The sequence below is a fragment of the Xenopus laevis genome, chromosome 8L (genome assembly GCF_017654675.1).
Source record: "Xenopus laevis strain J_2021 chromosome 8L, Xenopus_laevis_v10.1, whole genome shotgun sequence".
Taxonomy (NCBI): domain Eukaryota; kingdom Metazoa; phylum Chordata; class Amphibia; order Anura; family Pipidae; genus Xenopus; species Xenopus laevis.
In genome coordinates, this window is record NC_054385.1 from 106189046 (window position 1) to 106209220 (window position 20175).

Here is a 20175-nt window from a genome sequence, read left to right on the forward strand (position 1 = left end):
CTGTTAGGGTTAGTTTTTAGCAAGTATCATATAGAGAACTGGGCACTAATGGATCATAACCAGATAATAACTATTTAAAAAAGTGATATAATAAAGGTAGGAATTATGCCAGTATCACTATATCAGGCTCCCCATCCAAACTTGAACTAAACTATTCCCCTGCATGTTCTACACCAGTGTTCCTTAACCTGTTTTCTCAGGAAACCCAAATTAAATACGTAGGTGAATAAGCTCAAAACCTATGTAACGGACCTCATTTTAAAAACTATTATCTATTTAAAGAGGAACTGTATAGTGGTGACCCACCATAGAATCCCTGTTCTACACACTTGGGCTTCAGCACCCCTAGGCCACTGGATCCTAGTGCCTGGAACCCACACTTGCACCACCCCCACCCCTGCACGCAAAGGGTTCGGAGCTCTGGGGATGATGCATACAGGAATACGCATCCCCATTACTCCTTGAATTGCAGGTGGTGGCATGCCGCCCCTAAAATTTTGACACCCTAGGCTCAGGCCTTTGTGGCCTCGCCACAAATACGGGCCTGCTCCTGTCTGTCAAATTGGGACCAAAAAAAAAACGTGTTAAGACATTTCTGGGAAGTGAGATGGGACTTTCTTGGTTGCTCTCCTTAACCAATGAGCTAGGAGAGCAGCTGGCAAGTTCATATTTGCACCTGGGTGTTCCATCACAAACCAGCAGCCCTATTGGTCAGAACTGAGTTTGCCCTATATAAAGCCACTTCCCATATCATTTCCAGGTAGGGTTGCCATCTGGCCGGTATTTTACCGGCCTGGCCGGTAAAAATGATGGTTGATCCCAATGTTATTAATAGGGAAAAAAGATAAAAATATAGGCCAGTATTTTTTTTCCAGAAAAGGTGGCAACTCTATTTCCAGGCCTGAGCATCTTCTCATATTCTTCAGGCAGCTTGAGCATTGTGGCAAGACCCCAACTTGCACCTTTTGCTCTTGCCCCCTTTTGCCTATTCCTGCTCCAGTCCTGTTCCTGTGTTGAATTTATCCAAGTCTGCCCTGCTGCTCTGTCCTGCCTTGTCCTCTCTTTATGTCCCATCAGTCCTGCCTTATCCCACTCCTTCCTGTCCTCTTCCTGTTTGGTCAAAATAAATGTCCCTTGCCTAAAGGACTCATCATCCTATCAGTGGGGACATTCCCCAAATCCCTTACATTCAAGATGACTTTATGGCTTATATCTGTTAAGGGGCTGTCGGTGCGTTCCAAACATTGATATAGGCCCTTCAGGTGATCTGTACTTTATGACCACTTTTCTTTGTTGAACAGCAGTGAGCAAACAACTGCCCCAGTGCCTTTACGGGATTCAGTACGAAGCAGTGACTGTACAGGAAAGCAGATATCATATAATTGTGTTTGTCCCGGCAGCACACAGTGAATTCCTCTTCCGGAAATAGTTTAATTACACCTAAAATAAAAATTTTTCAATTAAACACTCAGGTAAGCAGAAATTGATTCAAATTAAAAAAAAAAAAGAATTAGACATCAAAACCTTCTCAAACTCGGCTGCGGTGGCCGAGAAGCAGGACGCAATATATAAACGTGGAGATGATATCGTGCATTTTCTTTCCCCCCGCTTCGCCAGAAACTCTCCTACGTTCCGCACTCTATTTTCCCTTTTTTTTATATAATTCATCTTAGGGAATTAGGATGAGAAGACAGAGTCAATACTTCCAGCATTTTAATTAAAACCGTTAGCGGAATAAATCCATTTCATTATCAGTTAATGAAATACAAGGTCATTTTACCACGTGTAGCGATGGGCTGGGAATAACCCTTTGCACCGACAAACACAGCAACCTCTTTACAAAGCATAAAGAATAATCACATTCCGGAACATTCCGCTGACAGGAGTTTTAGCACGGATGGATTCAAGAATAAGGCACATCAGCTCAAACTGAACCGTACGTTAGAAATGGCTCCATTTATTGTGATGTTAGATCCGTTCAGTGTTTTCTGCATAGTGTTCCTCTTGTCTGTTGGCAAAGGGAAGGTTCTACCCCATATCTGAAATGTTGTGTTTTTTTTATCTTTTGTCAAAATAAAGGGGAATATTCTGTAGGGCTTCCTTTAGCTGGGCTGGCTCATACAGGCAATATTTATGTATTGGAGGATTGCAGACAGAATGCTTGGCCATGTCAGCATCACCCGATGTTGTGAAACACTGACACAAATGTATGTGACCAAACAATCTCACCAAATGACTCAATCTTTGACCAGTTTTCCCACCTATGTGCTGGGCTATATCAGGCTTATACAATTGTTTGGCCCTCAGGGCAACAATTGGATTGCAGGCTGATGGGAGAGGACCTCATCAACCAACAGATATCTGTCAGTGAAAAAGTCAGGGTGCCCCATACATGAGCCCAAAGCCTCCCCACTAAGGGGCCATCTGCCCATGTATAGGCAGCCCAGACCAAAACAGCAGCTTATTTGTCTATGAATAGAGCCCTTCTGATGGTCTGCCTGACTGATATCTATCCAAACATTTGCCAGATATCTATCAGACTGGTCAGAAAATACCATTGTATGAGGGTTGCTTTAGAATATAGAGTCTATCCACTCCAGACGGTTCTCTATAGGCCTGCAGTATATTTCAGTTGGCATGGTGGCAGGTCCAGACTGAGAATTAAAATAGGCCCTGGCATTTCAGGTACACAGAGGCCCAATCAGCCCATATAGAGGCCCAAACATCCCCCACCAGCCCACTAAATACTGACTTTCTATGGGACATTATAGCAGCCCCTCTGGCATTTGCCAGAACCCACAGATTGCCAGTCCTGGCCTGCATGGTGGCCAGATTGGGCAAAGGCTGGTAACTTTACAATTTAAACACAGCTTTACTGTCACCATTTTGATTTACTACATCTGCAGTCCCACACTCTTCCCACCTTAGTTCTATGCTGACCCCACTCTCCTATGTGCATATCTAGACATAGCTCTTCCAGTTAGTAATTCAATTCAGTTTTTGCTGCTTTGTGTTGATAAAAGCTGTGATTGCCTTTCTTGTTGGCGTTTTTTTTTTTGCCATTGTATGGGGCCTCACGATGGCCTCCATGACACCCTACTCAACTGATATCTGTCTGAAAGTCAGCTAGATATCTATCTGTCAGGTTTGCATAGTGATGTTCGTGTTACCCACGTCTTGACCACTAGTCTGGCGGGTTTGGGTTGAGATTTTGCCAACTATTGCATGTTAGGGTTGGTGCGGGTCAAGTATGCTCCTACACTGCTCCAGTGTCTTGGAACCAGAGCAGCACACAGAAGCATCACACAGAGCAAGAAGAGGAGAGTAAGGGTTGGGCATAGGTGCTACAATGGCAAGATTTTGCGGGTTGGGGTCGGGTGCTGGTTACGTTTTTCCTGACCTGTACATCATCTACTTCCTTTCTGGAGAATAACAGAAGTCTCATTTTGCTTTATGGCAGGGCTTCTAGATATACTCCCAGGACAACAGCCTTTGTCTCGCATGACAAAGCAGGATCAATTGCCCTTTATCTAAATGGCTCATAAACATTTATGGTACTGCTGCTCGGAATGCCTATAACTGATTTAAGAATGAGAGATATGGGGGCTTATCGAGGAGGCATGGTTCTTATTAACTGTACAACCTTCAATGTGACAGAAAAGAACACAAATAATAAACACTGCGTAATAAATGAAATGGTATTATAATAATAGGGGGCAATTATACAATGACACTCTTTGCAACTCGGTTATCCTTTTACACACAAGGGCAGATTTATCAAAACTCGACTCATTTGTAACTACCATTAACGAGTAGTAATGCCTTTATTGACTGAGATGTTTTTCATGCATTTATCAATATAACCATGAAAAATATGTGGGTTCTTTCCTAAGTAGATATGCTTCATAGTGTTCAAAGGATGGTCTTTGGGCAAAAGCCCTGACAACCTGCTGGAGGATCTGTATTAACACCAAGACAATCTATTTTTTCCCATCAGAATCAAGTAGTAGTACCACCCAAGGATTGTCCCAGTGCCCTGCTTGCAAACAAAACCCCACATGCCACATGGTCCACACAGTGCACCCCTACTGATCTGTCTCCTTCTCCAATAGCACCACCCACTGACTGCTTCAAGCCAGATGCCTCACCTACCTACCCCTTATTGTGACCCTGTTTCTAACTGCATCAATATAAACCAGGGGTTCCCAACCTTTTTTGCACATGAGCCACAATCAGATGTAAGAAAGATTTGGGGAGCACCACAAGCATGAAAAAAGTCTTGGGGTGCCAAATAAGTGCTGTGATTGGCCATTTGGTGGTCCATATGTGGGCTGGCAGCCTATAGGAGGCAATGTTTGGCAGTGCATCTGGTTTTTATGCCTCCAAACCAGGAATTCAAAATAAGCACTTGCTTTGAGACTATTGGGAGAAACATCCAAGGGTCTGGTAACCAACATGTTGCTCACAAGCCACTGGCTGGGGATCAGCGATATAGACTATAGGTTACTAGGCCCCCCACCATTTTCTTCATCTATAAAAATAACAATAGACAAGGAACTGTCTCTTTGTATTGTGTAATTTGAAAATGAAACTCATGTCCTCCAGTGAATGTATGAGAAAGGCTGGCTCAGTAATTATTGTAGGGTTATGTGATATTTGTTGCACATTTTTACATTATGACATTGCTTGTCTTGCATGATAGAGCTTAGGAAAAAAACGTATTTCCTTCACTGTGACATAAGAGCATGTACATGGTATGCAAGTGTCATTTTTTTGTGACTTATGGGCTGATTTATAAAAATTCAGTTTGGGGGATCCAGAAGGATTTTCACCCTTTTATGTTTGATCATGTTTGTTAACACTTTTCTTTACAGTTAGGAAAATGTTCCTGAATGTCAGAAAAGCATTTAGCAAACTGACACATTTACTAAAGCAGATCAGTGCCCCCAAGTCTGTTTCCCTTCTTCTGAACAGTGGAATGCTATTCTTTTCTATGGGATGTTAGAGCTCTAAGGGTCAGGGCACAAGGGCAGATTCAGGGAGATCAGTCGTCCAGCGACTAATCTCCTCTTCTTCGGGCGACTAATCTCCCCAAACTGTAAACTGTAAATCACTGGCAGGATGGCACTCAGATCAATTTGTTTTCCGAAGTCGCCCGAAGTTGCCTGATGAGGAAACTTCGGGCGACTTCAGGAAACGAATCGTTCCGAGTGCCATCCCACCGGCGGGGGATGGGGGCCCTAGCAGGCCTAGGTGCACCTGCTATATAGATCTGGCCTTGGTCTTTTATGTAACAATGCAAAAAAAACTTGGTAAATCCAACAGCATTGGCTCGGTAAAGAATAATCATCTGGGATTCAACTACAATAAAATTCCTTGGAGCTTTTTAGTTCTTATAGGGGTGGTTCATCTCTAAGTTGACTTTTAGTATGTTATAGAATGGTTAATTCTAAGCAATTCAATTGGTCTTAATTTTTTCTTTTTTTTGCTTGACAAAGGGGTACTGCCCCGAAACGTTGCTTCTCTGCAAATAAAGACACAAGGGATTTCCCTGTTTGAATTGCCGTGTGTGCCAGTGTATTTCTACTATTGACCTTGGGGAGGGTGCCGATCCCTCCAGCATTGAGCACCTGGCTATCCTGACTGAAGGCCTGGGTGTGCGAGCCGACATCTCTAACTTGGTCTTTTATGTAACAATGCAAAAAAAACTTGGTAAATCCAACAGCATTGGCTCGGTAAAGAATAATCATCTGGGATTCAACTACAATAAAATTCCTTGGAGCTTTTTAGTTCTTATAGGGGTGGTTCATCTCTAAGTTGACTTTTAGTATGTTATAGAATGGTTAATTCTAAGCAATTCAATTGGTCTTAATTTTTTCTTTTTTTTTTGATAGTTTTTGAATGATGTACCTTCTTCTTTTGACTCTTTCCATTGACCCCCATCTAAAAAACAAATGATCTGTAAGGCTACACATTTATTGTTATTGCTACTTTTTATTACGCATCTTTCTATTCAGGCCTCTCCTATTTCATATTCCAGTCTCTTATTCAAATCAATGCATGGTTGCTAGGGTAATTTGGACCCTAGCAACCAGATTGCACAAATTGAAGAGCCGTTGAATAAAAAGCTACAAAAACAATTAAAAAACACAAATAATAAAAATGAAAACCAATAGCAAATTGTTTCAGAATATCACTCTCTACATCATACTAAAAGTTAATTTAAAGATGCGCAACCCCTTCGCAGTTGCAGTTGATTAACAGCTGGATTGGGGCTCCTTGTTCCCACCAGAGAACCTGACACCCTATAATATATAATGTAGATTGTGCCAAATAGTAAAGGTTTTCAAATAGGCCTACTGTGGAAATAAGAAAAGCCAGATGGAGAATTATCCTAGGCTGGAGCCCACCAGGAGATCTTCTGGTAGACAGTCTGTATGTATGCGTCTGTTAAAACGGGAAGCAGACCTTGCAAGTGTTAGGTAGTTATTACTGATCAATTTTGAGTTATGAAAAAGGTTTTCCTCGAAAATATGTTGGGGGTCCTTAATGTTATGTTGTTGTGACCAGTGTGTGTGTGTATACATATATATATATATATATATATATATATATATATATATATATATATATATATATATATATATATATATATATATATATATATATATATATATATATATATATATATATATATATATATATATATATAAACCACACCCTTGTATATGAAATATCCACAGAGAGAGTAACTGTTTTGTTTATCCGTATGATCCCTCGCAGTGTGAAATCCATTTTTTTTCTAATGTTGTCTAATGCTTTGCTAATTAAAGTGAGCATGTTAATTAAAGCAGAGGCTAATGTTAATTACCTATATTAATGGGATCCTGCATTGCACCTGCCAAATTCGCTAGCTTCATTTTTCAAAATATCTCAATTAAAGTATAATTTTATAGATATATATATATATTTTTTTTTTTACTTTTCATTTTTGAAGAACCTATTAACCTTTCCAATGCCAAAAAATATCTTTCATTCTGAACCAAATGAAAAATAAAGATTGGATTTAACACTGACATGAGTCTGGAATAGAGATCTGTGCCCCTATGAGCCTTGCTTACTCCCTTTGCAGCTTATATAATTGCACATTTCTTCTTTGACAGATGGATCACCCAAAAAACAAATTTAAAGCTGAAGGCTAATAATAAGGATAGAGAATGATATTCTAAGCAACTTTCCAATATACAGTTATTGAAAATATCATTGATTGGAAAGTTATTTGTAAATGTATTAAGTACCGAAAGCAATATCTGTCTTTCCTTTCTCGATTCACTGCACTGCTGGTCCTGACTGCATGTACCAACGCAGCCAGAGTCAGCTCTCCTCCAGGCATTTCCCTCATTTCCTTGCATGTTCTGCAGACTAGTAAGGCTCATGGAACAATTGCCAAAACATTAAACCTGCTTCGGGGAATATAGTAACCAGTCAAATATAGGCCAGAGTCAATGGGATAGTGCCCCAGTTCCAAGGGCATCGATCAGCACTAACAAAAATTGTCCTGTAACTCAAAAACCTTTTATTCATGAATACATATTAAACATATTTACATACAGACCCCATGACAGTCCACCTTACGCGTTTTATACCCTTCAGTAGTTAATCATGGCACAATGGAATGCTTTTTCCGCTGTAGGCAGAGAAGAACCTGAGCTCCACCCAAGGAACCAGTCATTAGAAAGCATTAGTAACAGGTGTATTTGGGGCCAAAAACTGAAATACTGTAGTTCCTCTATTAATAACAAGAGGTTCTACATGGTTTGGGAGCTTCTCTACTGGCTAAAAAATAGCGTAGTATTCTAGTAGAGGAGCACCCAAACCATGTAAAACCTCTCATTATTAATACTCAGGTAGTGAATACATCTAATGTGTCATGAGCCTAAAAAAGGAGAATGGAAGGGATTTTGAAACCTCCCTGGTAGATCCCTCTGAAATCCTGGGCCAGATATAAAATGGGCAGGATGTCAATTTGGCCTTACACACTGTCCAATAAGCTAGTGACTTGCACAGGTATGGGACCTGTTATCCAAAATGCTCGGGACCTGGGGTTCTCTGGATAACGGATCTTTCCGTAGTTTGGGTCTTCATACCTTAAGTCTACTAGAAAAGCATGTAAACATTAAATAAACCCAATAGGCTGGTTTTGCTTTCAATAGGGATTCATTATATCTTAGTTGGGATCAAGTACAAGCTAATGTTTTACTATTACAGAGAAAAATGAAATCATTTTAAAAATGTGGATTATTTAGATAAAATGGAGTCTATGGGAGGCGACCATTCCGTAATTCAGAGCTTTCTGGATAACGGGTTTCCGGATAACGGATCCCATACCTGTACTTAAGAGGCCAAGGCAGCAGCTAAAATGAGTCTGTTTATGGTCAGAGGAGTGAAAGCTGCATAGGATTTAGCACTTTATTTACATGTATTTATTTCCTGTTCTTTTCAGTGAGCACCAGGTTATTAATCCTCCCAGTCGTTAGACTTTAGCAGCTTGCTTTCCCGTTACCTCTGTTTCCTAATGTACCCCATCTGTATTAATAATCGCCGAGATTTGTAGTTCTTACACAAGTGCATGAACTTATTTATGGTACGCCTGCAATGAACCTGGCGCTGGCTCTCTGTATTTATAGGCAGACACAAAAGGCTGGGTGTTTATTCCTCCAACAATCGAATGGCTCAGGGTCCGTCCCCCCCAAGCTGTTCAACTTTGCAGAAAGAAGAAATATTTCCTCTCGGCGTTCACCACAAATCTTATACTTCCCTTCTCCAGGAGACGGAGAAATTTAATATAACAAAAGGCAAGCCGGCTGCATTATGCATCCGTCCCCCCAGTATCTGAGCACATGTAAATAGGGTTTTATTTAAAACATCTGTCCGCAGTGGGATAGATAAATGTGCGTGTCTGCCATCCAGCTGTTGGCTTTAAAATCATCAAATAATAATAACCCCCCCCTTCTACTGGAATACTAAAATCCCCAGGACAGGAATGCGACTTTCAGGATCTGACCAGCGGGTGCTCAAGTCAAAAGTTCCTTGGATTTCATCTGTGCTTTTCCAGCCCTTGCCTTTTTTTGTAAGGGAAAAAAAAAATATATATAATATTATATATATATATATATATATATATATATATATATATATATATATATATATATATAATAATATATATATATATAATAATATATATACATATATATATATATATATATATATATATATATATATATATATATATATATATATATATATATATATATATATGTATATACAGTATATATCAATGATTCAGGGGATCTCGGTTCCATCAGTATGGTTCCACGGCACATGAAATGCAGTAAAAGTTTATAAAGCACAAAATGAAGTCATTAAACAAAATTGCTAATCTGCTGTCAGAGTCAGAGGAACACGCAAACATGGAGAATATTAGCGGATACTTCTTGCTCTCAGGTGCCTGGTTGGTTTTTCAGTGCATTTTGCTGTGCGTCAAATGCGTGGGATCTGCAGACAGGCTGCAGGGGATGCTTCTAAATCTGTTTCGAAAATTGTCATTATTTTTTTTTCTTACTGTTTGAAAATATTTAATTTTTTATTAGTGTGCTTTCGTGAACGAACATGTTCCGTCCTACAAATATTTTCACCCTTGCTGTGGGTCACAGGCTGATTCTCTATTTCAATAGGATGACTGAGTTGTTTGCAGCAGGGGGTTAGGTTGCGGCAGCTCACTAATAAACACTTTCTATATGAAAAGCTATAATAATAATATAATAATAAATAAAATATTAAGTGACAGCTTCCCTTTATCATTACAGCCTCACACAAGTCAATGTTAGCATGCACATATCAACACACACACTGGTGCAAGGGACAATTGGTCCTCCTTCAATCTTAACTTCACAGACTACAGTGCTGATGCTGTAGTCTGGGAGTTGCATGGGGGTTAAGTATATACTAGCACAGGTATGGAATCCGTTATCCAGAATGCTACAAGTTATAGAAAGTCTCTCTCCCATAGTCTCCATTACAATCAAATCATTAAAATCTTTAAAAACGATTTGCTTTTTTCTCTGTAATAATAAAACAATACCTTGTACGTAATCCCAACTAAAATATAGTTAATCCTTATTGGAAGCAAAACCAGCCTATTGGGTTCACTTAATGCTTACTTGATTTCTAGTAGACTTATGGTATGTAGATCCATTAGATCCAGAGGCACCCAAACTTTATGGACATAAAACATTTTATTATTGACCTTTTTGACATCAAACCATTATCGTGACCTTATCATTAGCATTTTCTCGCTTCTACCCAAAGCATGCATATGATTTTATTTAGTTTTGTTTGTCAGCACCTCGTAATATCTGCAAAATATTGACTCTTCCAATTCATCTGCACTTCCCACAATTAAGAACTATTCTCAATAAACTGACTCTTCGGTGGAAGATTGACTAGCGTCCTCACTATATTGACCCTAAATGGGTCATGCATAAATTCTGGTTTCCACTGCTGCCGTGTTCATTTGAAAGCAAAATATATGAGCATAGAATGTTTTAAAAACAACTCAGGGCCAAAAGATTCTGAAGAGTTTGGATGTATATAAAATTCTCAGGCTTGTGGTCCATGGGACGTCTGCTGCTCTCCTGCAAAAAACAGTGGCGAAAATGACCCTCACCATATTTCACCACTTAGGGTCAGGCCACACAAGCAGATTCAGGGAGATTAGTTGCCCCAGTGACAAATCTCCTCTTCTTCAGGGTGACAATCTCCCCGAACTGCCTTCCCCTTGCCCTTCGCCGGCTAAAATGATAATCGCATGCGGCAGTGCACACACGGTGCTTCATTTTCCGAAGTCACCAGAAGTTTCCTTGTGAGGCAACTTCAGGCGAATTCGGAAAACAAAGCGCCGCGTGCGCCTTCCCCAAGGCGGCGGAGGGCAGGGGGGAGGCAGTTCGGGGAGATTGTCGCCCCGAAGAAAAGGAGATTTGTCGCTGACCCCTTAGGGTCAGGGCTCACAGGCAGATTTAGGGAGATTAGTCACCCGGCGACAAATCTCCTCTTCTTTGGGGAGACTAATTTCCCTGAACTGCCTCCCCTGCATAATGCCTCCCCGGCTAAAATGTAAATCGCCGGCAGGATGGCACTCGGAGTGATTCGTTTTACGAAGTCGCCCGAAGCTTCCTCGTGAGGCAAAAAGGACATTTGTCGCCGAGCAGCTAATCTCTCAGAATCTGCCTGTGTGCCCTGACCCTTAATAATAAGCACCCAGGATGCTGATAAATTGCACCAAGGCAATTTCCCATAGCAATATCAGATCTTTGTTTTCATTTTCTAACGGCTAGCAGACTGATCAAAACTATCTGCACATTTGTTTATGACCTCAAATGTTACTTCTTCCTCTTGTCATGGAGCAGGACCTAGGCAGCTTTCCAACAATCTGTGCAAAGTTGAATTAAGACTGCCAGTTCTAATAACTGATCAGATTTTATACTGTATCATGCAGCAAAGTAGGAGTGATGCCTTTTAAAATAATAAAGAGGTTGTAATTAGAGTGAGTGCATTAGTCGCTACTGACCTGTAGCTGGAGACCTGTCCTCTTCAAAGTTGGCTGAACATAAAAATAAAAAAGCCACTCCTACTGAAAAAAACCTTTCTTAACCTCTTTCTCAGGGGGCCCAAATTAATTCTTTCTGACCAAAGAATTGGTTTAGAATTAATTATTATATTAATTACCGTTACCAGTATACTTCAGATCATTAAAGGGGATCATAGAGACCAGCAGGTTGCTTTGGGTGCACCTACTAATTGGCCCAGCACTAGGGAAAAGGGAGGGGGTGACACCAAGAGTTTTTTGGTTGGCAAAGAGGGGGGAGAACCCACGTTTCACATCATGTCCAATGGTCTTGTAGTTACCTGAGCTGAAAATGAACTACAAACTGGTTATAGATCGGGCATTCAACACTGAGTTGATGTATTTTTGCTCATCAGTTCTTTATATTTTATTAATACAGTTTCAGACGGCAAAGATAATTGGAATTAATTACTTGTCTGGATGTTGGGGTCAGAGTAAAAAGCTGATGAATTAAGTTCTACTCCCTGCTCAGTTTGGGAGCGAGGGGTTCAAATGCTAAAAGTTATTCCACAAAGCTCCACATTCCTGGATCCCTCAATTAAATCAAAGAAGAACACTAACATACAGCTCTACTGCCTAGGGATGTCAGGAGGCCAATCTTCCATAATGATGTCTTCTAGCCAGTCACTCATTTCACAATTACTCTCCCCTCTTTGCTTCCCTGCACAATACAGTACTTACAATGAAATTTAAATTACAGGGGTAATATGAATTTCCATTTGGTTTTAGGACTAACAATATCACCAGCATTGCATTCTTCCTTATTCTTTTCTATAATGGATGTTAGTGGTTTATTCTCTTGGTTTTCTAACCCACATTATTTATCATATTGTTTATGTTTTAAGCAATTTTTTGGTCATTCTTGGTTGGTCTTTTACTTTAACCTTCTTCTCTCTTTAGGTAAATGGGTCTCTAAGCTCCTTAGAAGCCCAGAGAGAAGCTGTTTCCCAGATGTCACTGCAGTTGAGTAGTGCCCAACACTCCCAAAATCCTGTGCCTCCTGAAGTGACGTTCATTAAAAGTAGCTTGAGAAAGGAAAGGTAAAGGGCAAGCAGCTTACCTCTAAACATGGTGGCAGGTATACCGTACTGGATGGAAACATTCATTTCTTCATTTTCTTCCTCTTCCTACAGCATGTACGAGGTGGAGGCAGAATGGCAGGATATCTGGGACTGGCTGCTTGACATGGAGGCCACAGTGCAAAACAGTCTAGGGTTGCTGGTGTCTGAGGATCAACATCTACAGATGTGCAAGGTATTTTGCCAGTAACATATTTGGGCAATGAATTAAGAAATAGATTGTGTAGAATGTAACATTATTTGCAAAATATGGAACCAGCTATAAGTTTTTGTTGGTAATAATTAATGCATAAATGACCCAGTTGCTTTTCAAGTTATGTCCACTAAATAACCCCAAAGAAAGTTTATTTTGAGGCTCCTCCTACATTACTGACGTAAAGAAATAAACGGCACAATGCATTATATTTACCCTATGGCAGTGCCATGGCCAGGTCCGTTGTACAGTAATCATTTATCACCCAAGATGCTGCCAAAATTCTTATTCACTCGCTCGTTATATCACGTCTAGCGTGTAAAACGTTCTTTTAATTGGCCTTCCCCGCCAGAGACTGTCACCTCTCCAGTGCATAATGAACACTGCCACGAGGCTCATGAACCTCAGCAACCGCTCCTCCTCTGCTATGTCACCAGGCCCGGATATGTGGGAAGGCCACCTAGGCCAGGGCCTAGGGCGGTAAGATTTTAGGGGGGCGGCATGCTGCCCAACCACACCCACATTGGATGAAAAACACTGGGGATGCGCTGGAGATACAATCTCCATGAAAATTTGCACAAATAAAGGGGAGGGGACAGGGGCGCCAAATGGCAGTGGGCCTAGGGGCGTCCGCTATGTAAATCCGGCCCTGTATGTCACTCCACTCTGCCAATCCCTCCACTGGCTTCCACTATCTTTCAGAATAGAATTCAAACTAATGACCCTGACATTCAAAGAACTTCATAACTCTGCCCCAAAATACATCTCGGAACTCATCTCTAAATACTCACCCAACTGCTTACTACGCTCCTCTAATGACCTGCTACTCAACTCTTCTCTCATTACCTCCTCACACACTGACATTCAAGACTTTGCAAGGGCTGCACCCCTCCTCTGGAATTCTCTCCCACGATCTGTCCGACTTTCTCCCAACCCTCCTGCTTTCAAAAGATCTCTTAAAACGCACCTGTTTAGAGAAGCCTACCCTCACTCTGCTTAACTACCAAATACAATACCACATACTACATCTCTCACCCACTTAATTCTGATCTTGCCCACTCCCACACCTTGTGTCTTATTCCCTTTAGACCAGTATTGGTTGCGATTTATGTAACTCCATATGTTCTATGTATGTAATTCATGTGACTTAGTTGTATAAACACATTTACGTTACAGCGCTGCGAAATATGTTGGAGCTATGTAAATATATGTTATTAATAATAATAATAATAATTAATGTAATGCAACTGGTTTTTCCATAAAAAGATTTTAGCACTCATCCGAGAGTCCTCTTCAGTTCAAACGAGCTGGACAAAGAAAAGCCTTCATAGACATTTAGTCATGCTTACTGGTGCATTATATTTTGCCATTTCTCATCTAATACCCTCAAATAAATGCAATACGGCACCTTGTTACAGGCACCACTACAATTTGTTATACACATATAAAGTATTCATAGGGTTTTTTTATGTGAAGAAACTAATTCCTAGAGATTTCACAACAGTTTGGTGTAATTGTATGCTCAAACAGAACTAAAACAGCCAGGGGGGATATTTATCAGATTCACAATTTTTTTCCATGATTTATTTTTTGAAAAAAACCTGAAAATTAAAATCTCGACTCCTAAAACCTTCAGCATTCAAACGAATTGAAAATGTATATATTTTTTTTTGATTTATTAACTTTGCTTGAAAATGAATAGAAGATTTGCCTGCGATTTGTTGCCATAGCTATAGTGTGGCTCAAGATTTTTCATAAATACGCTCCAAATCTTGATTTGGTTTGCAGTGACCACAGTTTTAATCAGGATTTTTTTTGCATATTTCAATGTAATGATGGTGTAGGGTTATAGAGAGTGATAGAAGCAGTGAAGTGGAGGCCCTGACAGATGGTTATTTTCTATACACGTGTGTACAACCCCTATTGATCAATCTTCTGATATAATAAGCCCAGTGCCTGGTATAGAAGAATGACATCTTCCCAGAGCAATAGAAGAAATCTACCAGCAGAGGAGATGGAAGCAGATTAAACCCCTGTGTGTTTATTGCATTTTGCTGGCATGCTCCTTTGTCAAAATGTTGCCTTCACCCAATTAACATGTTGGAGGTTTACCCTACTTGTATCTGCTCAGTAGATTTCTTCCCTATCTATGCGTCTTGGGGCAAAAATAATTTTGCTTTGGACCCAGAAACTTCTAGTTATGCCATTATCTCCACCCCTGTGTAAATCATTCTACTCATATCATGGTGACTTCAAATTTGTTCCAATATTAAATCCATGGCCTTGCTGTTTGGCTTTAGGTCCTTGTTAAGCACTGAGAATGCAAACTGTTACTTGCTTCATTTCTGACATACCGTAAGCTGGCCATAGACGTTGAGATTTTTAAAAGATCAGATCCTGATCGTGAGACCACGATCTTCTCAGAACGATCGTACGATCCTACGAATTTACCATCAACTAAAAAGACCAATTTGCCAGGAAATCAAAGAGGAGCTGCCTGCTTGGCCCTGCAAACATAGATAGATTGCACTGGGACGACAAAGATTTTTTGACCTGGCAGATCAATTTCCTGACAGATGTCGGCCGAAAAATCGTATGATGTATGATCGTTCGAATACCACTAAACGCACAATAATTTCGAAGGATTGGTCGGGCTTCCCTAAAATCGGTCGTTCGGCACGAAGAATCGTCACGTCTATGGGGAGCTTTACACCTCATAAACTCTCCCCTGTGAGTGCAATGTCAGGATATAGGGGAGACAGTGGGTCAGCAAAGAGAAATTGAACACATGTGACAGATACGAGGTGCATTAAGCCAAACTTTAACCACACAGGGGCTAGGGTAGACATATTTTTAGCCAGGAAATTAATCTTAGAGTAATGCAATCAAGGCCTCCTTGGATTGGAAGGTTAAAAAAAATCCACATGGAATAAAAAGGAAAGGGGGGGAGCATGGAGAAGATTAGATGGGGGGGGAGTCTTTCATTCGAAATACCAACCTTCAATAAATCAAGCTCATTTAGGTAATTTTTATGGATGTAAATCTATAAACTGTCATGTTGAAATCGCTGAGAACATATGGTATATTTCACAGAGCAGATTGCTACTCATAAAACCTAAAATTGATAACCAGGAACGAAAAAATACAGTGGAGAAAAAATCCAACAATTTAATGCTATTAAATTCCCCTGGACCCATTTCTCTTTCTTCTCCACTCCCCATGTCATTAGTTATTTTGGGGGGGGGGTCAACATTTTTTAGGAAGGGTATGCTGATGCCTTATCGCTTAGTCCTATTAAAACTCTGTGGTGGACAAGTTTGGCCAAGTATGTAGACCAGACTTGGCACATGATTTTTTAAGAGATACATTCTCTTCTGGACTGGCCTTGCTGGTTTCTGCAATACAGTAAAATTAAGATGAGTACTTTATTCAAATGTTTTTTTCTGCCTTGGTCCATGACTTCTGGCCAGTTCTTTTTCTGTTCCTAATTTATGTGTTGTTTGTGTCGTGTCTGCACTTTTACAGTGATGTTAGGACAGGGATAAACTTGCAACTTGAAATCTAAATGAAGGAAAAGATCCCAGTGAAAGAGACTAGGGATGCACCAAATCTAGGATTTAACAGAATCCCAGCGCTGTTTATAGCACTTAACTTCAGCCAAAAATGCAAACCCTCAAAGTCGTGTGTTTTTATGGTTCAAATTGAGTTAAATATTTGGACAAATCATATAGGAATGATTCTGTATTTAACTGAATCTAAAAAGTATGGATTTTGTGCATCCCTTTGTTGTTATTTCAGTTTGCAATGGTTTACCCCAGGCGAAAGCTCAATTTTAGGGTGGAGTAAAAAAAGATGCAGAGAACATCCCATGGGCCACTTAGGGAAAGAGAATAGCTGAAAGGCCAAATATTTTTTATATTTTATACCATTAGATTTAGTTCTATATGGATACTTCATAGATGTCCACTAGTCAGGCCTCCAGCTTTTGCTGTAATGTAATTCTCACCATTCTGCTGACAGTCCTTAATCCAACCACCCATACAGTAGAGATTATTAAACCTTATTTTTTCCATCTCGTTGGATGTCCTTATTACCTGTGCTGTCTTAGGAATGAAATGACGATTAGACAGATGCAAAAGTCAAGATACACAATAAAACAGACTTTGGTTTTTGCCATGTAAAGGTGGCTATACACGGGCCGTTAAAAGCTGCCGACAGACCGTGTCGGCAGCTTATTGGCCCGTGTATGGGGCCCCCCGACGGGCTTCACCGATCGAGATCTGGCCGAAAGTCGGCCAGATCTCGATCGGATGGGACAGAAAATCCCGTTGGATCGCGGCCGCATCTATTCGTTGATGCGGTCCCGCGATCCGACCGCCCGTTTGGCATCGTTAGGATACGATCGTTGGGCCCTAGGGCCCACGATCGGATCAGCCCGATATTGCCCACCTCAAGGTGGGCATATCGGAGGGAGATCCGCTTGTTTGGCGACATCGCCAAACGAACAGATCTCTCCATGTATGGCACCTTAAGTTAGCTTGGATGTTAGGACTTAGGGAACCAATAGAAATAGCACCTTTTATTCATTATTTCTTCCCTGCATAGTACAATGGATATTTTAGGGAGACAAATGTAGAGTAATGCTCCCCATACAAAAATATAGGGGGGACGGTGGAAGCACTCTTAAGGCCAATTTAAGTATAATGGAAGTGCCACTTACAATGCACTTCCCTGGGCCCCTGTCTCATAAGTAATTCAATATAAATGCAAATGTTTACAAAACAGGGGTTTTTAGTTACAAAGTTATGATCATAAAGTTGAAAAGCCACCATACCACGTCAAGGTAAACCCCATATGGCGGTCCCTAACTTACTTAACTCAGGTCACAATATAAAAAGATACTTCTCTGCATAAAAGCATTACCTGTACACAATGTGTGTTGTGCATTGGTTTCAATCTGAAAGCTAAATCCTCCCCCGCCAGCAAGGATTTCTAATGCTCCCCATACATGCGACAATTCTTCTTGCCGAATGACCGATTTTAGGGAAGTCCAGTTAGTGGGATTCAAACGATCGTACATCTTACTATTTTTCAGGAAATTGATCGGCCAGGTCAAAAAATCTTTGTCAGTCCCAGTGCAATCTCTCTGTTTGCAGGGCCAAGCAGGCAGCTCCCCTTTGTTTCCTGGCAAATTGGTCTTTTTAGTTGATGGTCAATTCGTACGATCCTACGATCGTTCCGAGAAAATCGTGGTCTCACGATGAGGATCGGATCTTTTAAAAATCTCAAAATCTATGGCCAGCTTTAAGGTGGCCATAGACTTAAAGATCCGCTCGTTTGGCGACATCGCCAAACGAGCGGATCTTTCCCCCGATATGCCACTAAACTGCATGGCTATATTGGGGGTAATTTGAGTGTTCGGCCGTATGGCCGAACGATCGAATTACGATGCGCCAAGCGGCTCCGACGGGTCGGTCGGGTAAAAATCCAACCTTCCCGATCGATATAGTGGCCAGATATCGATCGGGATGACCCGTCGGAAGCCCCCATACACGGGCAGATAAGCTGTCAAATCTGGAAGATAATCGGGGAGTGATAGTGGAATGATAGAGGGAAGCTTAGGTTCATGATGGAATGCCCTTATTTAAGGCAGAGAATGAGAAGGAAGGTGATGTTCATGCTGAAGTGCCATACTATTATTTAAGTCATGGCTCTATATAGTGCTAGTGGAATGTGCCCTTTTAGAGCTGTGCAGATATCTTAAGGCTGGGGGTTTGGTGGGTTTGTGTCCCCTCATGCTGAGCTGATTAACATGGCTCTCAGACAGAGCATGCTGGCCCTCTGCCCATAGGAAGTCTCTTCCCACTGTCACCTCTGTGTTTTTGGCAAACTGCTCCTTAGTGGTTATATGGGGTCAGCTAGTCATAATCCCAAACCCGTTGGCAAGAGAAGAAGGTAGCAGCTGTATGCCATTCCTCTTACTCTGTGCTGCAACGTTAACCCCTCACTGCTGGACCTCAAGGTGCTTAAGGAGTGGATCATACATTGGATAGCATTTTACTAACGCCATTGGTGCTGGGATGGTGAGGAACCCCCTTCTCTACAAAATGCTCTTGTTAAAGCTGCAGCTTAACATTTTATTTTGATGCACGATAGATGATATCTATAATATATCAGGGATATTTAATTTCAGTCGCACAGAGAGTTGTTGTTCAGCACGAATGCAACACGGTGCTTTGGTCTAAGGCACGTTTGATTTTTTCACTGCAATGTGCTCAGGGAGAAACTGCAGGGGTCAAAATGGCTTGAATTGCCTCTAGGTGCCAGTGCTTGCCATAGGTAGAGTGCTTCCTAAGCCATTTAGTGGGAAGTGGTGGCAAGAAATTAAGGGCATCAATAAGACACGTATCCCCTTAAAGGAGAAGGAAATGCTAAAACTAAGTAAGCTTTATCAGAAAGGTCTCGATAAATACACCAATAAACCCTCAAAGTAATGCTGTTCTGAGTCCTCTGTCAAAAGAAACACTGCATTTCTTTCCTTCTATTGTGTACACATGGGCTTCTGTATCAGATTTCCTATTTCAGCTTTAACCTCCTTGGGCATGAGCATGCTCAGTTTGCTCCTCTCTCCCCCTCCCTTTTCCCTTCTCCCTGCTATGAGTGAGCAGGGAGAAACTCAGGCAGAAAGTAATGTCACACCAAGCTAATATGGCAGCTGCTATACTAAAGAACAGAGAGAGTTTCTAGAGCTGTTTACTCAGGTACATATCTTTTTAAACATGTTGGGGCCGTAATTACTTATTTAATTAGGCCCCCTCTTCTCTAGCTTTTCATTCTCCCCTACACAAGTTCTTCCTTTCCTAATGACTTCAGTGTCACACCATCCTGCTTCACTCTCATCTGCTAGTGTTTTTGTTCTCTTTTCCTTATTGCATTGCTTTATTGTCTTCCTCCCCTCCTTATGCTCCATCCCACCTCTGCTTAATGCATTTTATTCCACTGTCTTTACTCCTCCAAAGTCTGTCTCTTATTTCTTATTTTTGCATGAACCTCCTTTATCATCTCCCTAAATATCTGTTTCTAGTTCCATTTTCATCTGCTCCAATCTCTGACTTTAGTGCTACCTGTGCCATTCTCCTCTGCTTCCCTTCATTGCCCCATCATTTCAGCTTCTTTTTTGTTGACTTATCATTACCTGAAACCCTATTCATCATGAAATT

General features: G+C 40.9%; 1 protein-coding gene across 3 annotated transcripts in view; it reads left to right on the forward strand.

Moving 5' to 3' along the window:
- akap6.L (A-kinase anchoring protein 6 L homeolog) overlaps positions 1-20175 on the forward strand; it is a 118632-nt gene that overhangs the window by 55663 nt on the left and 42794 nt on the right. For all 3 annotated transcript variants that reach the window (XM_041573345.1, XM_041573343.1, XM_018231198.2), the window contains 2 exons: positions 12584-12723; positions 12817-12937. In XM_041573345.1, the coding sequence (XP_041429279.1) occupies positions 12584-12723; positions 12817-12937 (261 nt within the window). The remainder of the gene's footprint in view (positions 1-12583; positions 12724-12816; positions 12938-20175) is intronic.